General features: G+C 37.0%; 1 protein-coding gene across 1 annotated transcript; it reads left to right on the top strand.

Annotated features, from left to right (window-relative positions):
- Positions 1 to 1156: 1156 nt before the first annotated feature.
- Positions 1157 to 3911, top strand: LOC100011293 (olfactory receptor 9A4-like). The gene is made up of 2 exons (XM_016425492.2): positions 1157 to 1228; positions 2705 to 3911. Exon 2 carries the CDS (start codon positions 2729 to 2731, stop codon positions 3680 to 3682), a length of 954 nt encoding a protein of 317 aa, XP_016280978.2. The 5' UTR covers positions 1157 to 1228; positions 2705 to 2728; the 3' UTR covers positions 3683 to 3911.
- Positions 3912 to 7332: the final 3421 nt, after the last annotated feature.

Genomic DNA, 7332 nt, shown 5'->3' with positions numbered 1-7332 from the left:
GATCATTAATGGGGTAGATTGGAAGCTCAGTAGATAGATAGACAGGCCTGGAGATGGGAGGCACTGGGTTCAAATCTGGCCACAGACACATTCTAGCTCTGTTACCCTGAGCAAGTAGATTACCAATAATCATATAGTCCTTATAGACTTTTGCATTGGAGTCGATTCTTAGTATCAATTCTAAGATAGAAGGTAAAGGTTTAAAAAAAAAAAGAGAAAGAGGGAGAAAAATCATTAGTAGCCCTCAAGAAAATAAGTTCATTTGAATAGTGGGCTTGGTGGCCAGATTTTATGGTTTTAGGAGTGAATGGAAAATGAGAAAGTGGAAGTAACATGTCTTGAACTTATAATTTAGACATTTTTAGTTCTCTTAATTTTGGTTCTACCCAGGCACTTAATTTTGTCTCCCATCTCTCTTTCCCTACCTCTGTGTTTTCTTCCTAGTTCCTTCTATCATGAGTGCAATCTGATTTCTCTGGACTTTCCTTAGCTTCTGGAAAACTGATAATTGTAAGTGGTTGTATTTACCCAGCTTAGCTATGTAATGGAGGGAGAGAAATGGAATCTCCCACCACTGAATTCAGGACCAGAGTGTGGTGGAGATGGAATGGAGCCAAAGGTGGAGAAAGGGGATAGATTGTTTTCCCTCTCTCTTTCCCTGGTAAACCCCAAGCTGGTTGCCTTCAGAATCACAGGTTACTGTTCCCCCAGAGACTTGGTTGAAATAAAATACAAGACAGACAGCTTCTCCCTCTCTGAGGAGAGAATGTAACTTTCCTCACCCCAACTCCAAATCTTCTTTCTTGAACACTAGGAAGCAGGCACTGGATCTAGTAAACAGCTATTTATTCTAAAGGAACACCTGAATGGTGTAGGGCACGTGAATTTGTGGAATAAGGTAATGGGAAGGTGGGAAATAGGAAGTCCCTAAAGATAACAATTGAACCCCTTTCCCCCAAGTCCTGCAGGGTCAGGCTTTGCCTGCCTCACCCTCTGGGGTCAATTGTGAGAGCTGTCCTAACTCCTAGCTATCCTAGCTATGATGTTAAGTTCAAGGACTGTTTAGAGGGATAGTGAGGAAATCTTCTTGTGGTAAATAGCTTTCTGACAAAGTCCTATCTACTCTTGTTTGTCTTCCATTGGATACTGGGGTCAGGCTTCACAGGAGGATGCTCCAGGCTCAGAGGTTCACTCAGATCAACCTCCCTGGTGGGCTTCCCAAAGAAAAGTGAGTTCAACTGTTTGGATCTTCTCAGTTCCTCTGTTCCTTCTCCAAAATTCTCTCTTATTCTTGCCCTTCCCCAACTCAAGTTGGTCTTCCAGAATGATGAGTCTGCTTTCCTCTCTTATAGCTATACATAGAATAATTCAGTACAACAATAATTAGAGCACTGTGTTTGGATCAGGAAGACCTGAGTTTCAGATTCATACTAATTGTATGACCCTGGGCAAGTCTCTTCACCCCTGTTTGCCTTATCCGAAAATGAGGATAAAAAGAACATCTATGTCCCAATATTTTTGTTAGAATCAAATGAGATTATAATTCATGTAATTATTATTAAGATAAGTGCTAAGCAAAATGCCTGTACATACTAGGCATTATATAAATGTTAGTTATCATCATTATTATTACTTATAGTGCAAATATTAAAAGATGATCTCCAGAGGGTGTAACTAAAAGAGACATTTAAAGCAGAACATTTAGAAGGTGACCTTGAGATTCTACCTGAGGGTTATCCAAAATGGCACAAGGATATCTGAGGGGCTTTCACAGAAGAGAAGAAGAAAACAATACATAAAACTAGGAATTGCAAAAGAGGACTTAGTATCTAGAGGGGAAAAAAAAAGTAGAACCTGAGAGTCAAGAGATCTGGATTCTAGACCCAGCTCTCCTACTAATCACCTCTGTGATCTTAAACAATATACCTTTCTTCTCTCAGCATATTTTCTCATCTGTAAATGAATGAGGCTTGATCACATGATACCTAAGGTTCCTTCTGATCATAATATTACAAGATGTCTCTTTTAATAAAAATAAATTAAAATATAAACCAGATACTTAATTATTGAGTGAATACAGTAGGAGAGGCTAATTTTGTGCTAGAAGCTTTAAGTCTTTCTAATCCCATTCCATTGGGTGAGGACTTAAACGTGGCTAAGATAAGGGTATATAGACTGACAGAAAAGACAGAATTTGGATTATTCTGAGATGGAGTGGGGGGATAAAATATCTTATATAGAGACCCAAAAATGATAATGAGTAAGTTCGAGTTAGGGATCAGAGCAACAATGTAGGTTTTTATAGGTTTTGATCAAGGACACTTGTAATACCCAGTGGAATTACACATCAGGTATGGGAAGGGTGGGGGGAGGGAAGGAATATGATTCTTGTAACCAAGGAATAATGTTCTAAGTTGACTACATTAATTAATTATTTTAAAAAACCAATATAGGTTTTGTGATTTCTGTACTATGTCTATCTCATATTCTTAGCCAAGAAATTCATTCATTTATTCATTTATTCATTCAGTAGTGATGATCAAATGAATCAACATAGATTTATTACCAAATTTGTAGCAATCAAATTTGATCTTGAAATACATCTTATGAACAGGTAGGGGCTATAGCTTCCTCTAGATCTCTCTGTAAACCTTTTAGAATTATGACTTCTGACTGGTAATATTAACTCTCTTTTGCCTTCTAGCTCTCAGAAGGAACAGAAGACTGAATGGTGGGAAATTACACTGGAGTCATCAAATTTTATATTGAAGGCTTTTCTGGTTCTCCAGAGTTCCGCCACACACTCTTTGCCATATTCTTTTTCTCCTTCTTTGTGACTATAATGGGAAATGTGATAATCATTGTGGTTGTCTGTGCTGATCACAGACTACACTCTCCCATGTATTTCTTTCTTGGTCACTTGTCTTTCCTGGACATCCTGATTACCTCCACTATCATTCCACCAATGCTAGGAAGTTTGCTAATGTCAGAAACCCTGACCATGTCTTTTTCAGCCTGTATCACTCAACTCTTCTTGTATCTCTCTTTGGGGACAATTGAATTTGTATTACTTGGAGCAATGGCAGTGGATCGTTATGTAGCTGTCTGTAACCCCTTGAGATACAGCATCATCATGAACAATCAAGTTTGTATCTCAGTGGTGATACTGGCCTGGGTGTTTGGTTTTCTTTTTCAGATCTGGCCAATCTATGCTACTTTTCAACTCTCCTTTTGCAGATCAACTCTCGTGAACCATTTTTTCTGTGAGAGGGGGTTATTGCTGAAGCTTTCTTGTGATGACACAGCTTTCTTAGAATTTATTCTCTTCTTGATGGCCACTGTTATTCTCCTGGGCTCTTTGTTTCCAACTATTATCTCTTATACCTATATAATCTCTACCATTTTAAAAATCCCTTCCAATTCTGGCCGAAGAAAGGCTTTCTCCACCTGTGCCTCTCACTTCACAGTGGTAGTGATAGGTTATGGAACCTGCTTGTTTCTTTATGTGAAGCCCAAGCAGACCCAGGCAGCTGAGTATAACAAAATTGTGTCCCTGATGATTTCAGTGGTAACGCCATTCCTAACACCCTTCATCTTCACTCTTCGGAATAACCAAGTCAAAGAAGCCCTGAAACACGTCATCTTTTTAAGGTTTAGCCCTTCCCAAGGGAGCTCTCAGTGAGAACTGTATACATTTTGGATTTTTGAGTTGTTGAATGTTTAGTCTTCAAGTTAGTTCCTAATCATAATTATCAAATAGTACATAATGAGTTTTCTTGACTTTGGAAATATCATAGCAAAGGTTAATGGGCATGTTCACATTTTCACTGCTCCCAACTGGCACCAGTACAATTATTTTGTTTTTGTTGAAATGTCACTCAGTTTCAAAGAATCTGAATGTGTGGGCGGCAATAATTTGAGGTTATAAGCTAGAGTAAGGATAGGAAGAGGAAAGTTTCTGGTAAGAATTGGTACAGATTTGTTCAATACATTGATTCTTCTTTCTACCCAAATTTAATGACCATGCAGGACATTGACAATCAGAACCACCAAATTGCAAATGGTGATTAATTCCAGTCCATTTCCACCCATGAGCCCATCAAATCCTAAACTATAATCTCTGGGAAATTCCTGACCAATGGATATTTTAGTATGGATGAATTGATGGAAAACCTTTGCATTCATGCCTCTTCCACACCAACAAGGAAAAATCCATATAACAATACACAAAATAACTCCTTGACTGCAACTCAAACAACACAAAAACATGACAAACTTAGTTTAATGACAATATTCATTAGATGGTCCAAAGGACAGACACTGAAACCCATATTCCTTCTCTCCATAGAGATGTGAGGGATCATGGGGGCTGAATTTTGCTTATATTATCAGAGAAGGTCACTGCATTGATTGGTTTTACTTAAGGGCTTTTCTTCATAACAAAGGAGGGATGTGTATATGTGTGTGTGTGCACACATGTTTGCATATGCATTTGTTTGTGCATAGGCAATTCTAACTATATGCTTTCCAGAATGTCTGAGGCATGACAGTAGTTTTCAAACTATTTTGATATGATCCCCTCCACCAGTAAAAATTTTGTGACCACCCTCAAGATATGCATATTTTCTGACTTACTAATTATATGCATGTATTTCTGTATTTTTAATTGTTATAAACAAAAAGAAATCAAAAGGATGAGAGAAATATAATATACATTTTGATAATAATATTTTATTTACTAATGGCACACAAACTTACCACTCACTAAAATGTCATTTTTAATAAAGAATGACAACAAAGTGATTGATTATATTTTATTATTTCTGAAAATCTTAGTTTAACACATTGTGATTTAGTAATATAAAGGTGATATTCTAAGGTTTATTTCAATACTTGGTATTAAAGATTTCCATAACTGAAAAATATAACTGATGCACAGAAACATGAATGAATAAATGAAAAAAATTTATAAAAAGCCATTAGGAAAAATTAAGTATTGTGCTAAGTGCCAAGGATACACTAACATAGGGTACACTGCCCCACCCCTCATTTAGCTTAAATTCTATTCTAATCAGTGAGATAACATATAGAGTGTTAAGGTTACCTAGAGTTATGTTCTGGGAAGTGAAAAAGATGATGAGTAAGATTATAGGGCAGTACACTAACCTCTCCAGAGACTGAGAGTATTGAGTTGATTAATAGTTCTCAGAGTCAGAAATGGAAATCATGGGTGATTGAAGTTGAGGTGAGAATTGGAGAAGCCAAGAAGAAAATGACTACTGTTTTTTAAAAAAAAATTATTTGGAATATTTTCCATGGTTCCATGATTCACGATTCTTCCCACCCCTTTTTCCTACCCCCTCCTGAACCTAACAAGCAATTCCATTGGGTTATAAATATATCATTGTTCAAAACCTATTTCCATGTTATTCATATTGGCAATAGAGTGACCTTTAAACACCAAAACCCCAATTATATCCCCATTCAAGTATGTGATCGATCATATGCTTTTCTTCTGCGGTTCTGCTCCCACAGTTCTTTCTCTGGATGTGGATAGTGTTCTTTCTCATAAGTCCCTCAGAATTATCCTGGATCATTGCATTGCTGCTAGTAGAGAAGTCCATTATAATCAGTTGTGCCACAGTGTATCCATCTCTGTGGACAATGTTCTCCTGGTTCTGCTCCTCTCACTCTGCATCACTTCCTGGAGGTTGTTCCAGTCCCCATGGAATTCCTCCAGTTCATCATTCCTTTCAGCACTATAGTATGCCATCACCAACAGATACATCAATTTGTTCAGCCATTCCCCAATTGATGGACACCCCTTCATTTTCCAATTTGTTGCCACCACAAAGGGTGTGGCTATAAATATTTTTGTACAAGAGGAAAATGACCACTATTAAGATGAAAATTCTTCATCTCAGAGTTTAGTGAGGTGAGTGGCTCATCATCTCTCAGGCAAAGTTTCTGGTGATTTACTCTGGAGTGTGGGGAGCAACAGCAGAGCAAAGGAAAAATAAATTATTCAGATAAAGAGAAGATGCATGATCTTAGGGAGTACAGAACTGAATGACTATTCCACCCTCCAAGTGAGGCTGGTGAAAGGTAAACCACTGGGCTTTACATTTGCAAAATCTCTCTCTCTCTCTCTCTCTCTCTCTCTCTCTCTCTCTCTCTCTCTCTCTCTCTCTCTCTCTCTCTCTCTCTCTCTCCCCCCCCCATAGTGCCCATTTTCTGCCTTTCTTCACTTCTTATTTTCCCCTCAAAAGTAGTATATTCTTTATTAGTCAAACTTATGAAATTATAGTACTAATTTTAAAAATTCCATCTGCCATAAAGAGTTTTGCTTAATTTTGGCTGGTAAATTTCTGTCTTCTTTGATTCCATCCATTAGTTCTTTTAACCTAATCTAAAGAATCATATTTTTTATATTTTAAATAAATGGCTTTATAACCCACTGAGGCTCTTTAATTGGAATATTGTTAAACAGATTTGAAAACTGTTTCCAAGTTCCTAAAGTGCATAGATATGGTATTTGAATGATAAGTGTGGAGATTCTTTTCAGCAACCCAAAGAAGAGAGAGGAAGTAAAATATGGAAGAAAAAAATTGCTTATTCTGGACTATTCCTGACTCAAGCCTATATTTTTCAAACATGAAATGAGACACTTGCAGGTCATTTGATATTTGACAAAAGGAGACTTGGTCATAACAGAAAGGGAAAGATAGTTAATAAAGATATATGTTGAGGACATCTCAACTTTATTCATCTGGGCCAAACTCGTTCTCTTGGATTGCCCAACTGTTTCCTACAGCCAAACATTACTTAAACTTGCATAAGTCAGGGCTTAGGATATTTCTCCCAGAACTGTTGTCAATAGTGAAAAATTCTGCAGAGTTTAAAAAACATGAAGACTAAGAAAAGATCATTAGATTTGGCAATTAAGAGATAAACAATAATTTTAAAGAGAAAATGTTCATTTGATTTGTGTTAAATGTAACAAGGAATTTGAGAACCTGGGACATTGGATAATTTCCTGGTCATAGAAATGGAAATAGAGAAATTCAGAAAAAGGGTAGGTTGAGAGGAAAGAGAACATGAGCCCTAAGATGAACATCAGAACCTACCCTTTTCCTATTTATCCTTTGCTATTAACTTTTATCTCATAGGGAAAACAATAACTACAATAACAAAATTGCATCATTCATTGGTCACTTTTCCAGATTATAGGATTTATTCATTTTATGGCACCTACTATAACCCATTAAGGTGATCTGAAGGACAAGAAGATATACTTTGCCTACAAAGTATATGTGGGTATCTGATTTAGGG

The sequence above is a fragment of the Monodelphis domestica genome, chromosome 5 (genome assembly GCF_027887165.1).
Source record: "Monodelphis domestica isolate mMonDom1 chromosome 5, mMonDom1.pri, whole genome shotgun sequence".
Taxonomy (NCBI): Eukaryota; Metazoa; Chordata; class Mammalia; order Didelphimorphia; family Didelphidae; genus Monodelphis; species Monodelphis domestica.
This window is presented reverse-complemented; position numbering and strand designations above follow the sequence as displayed.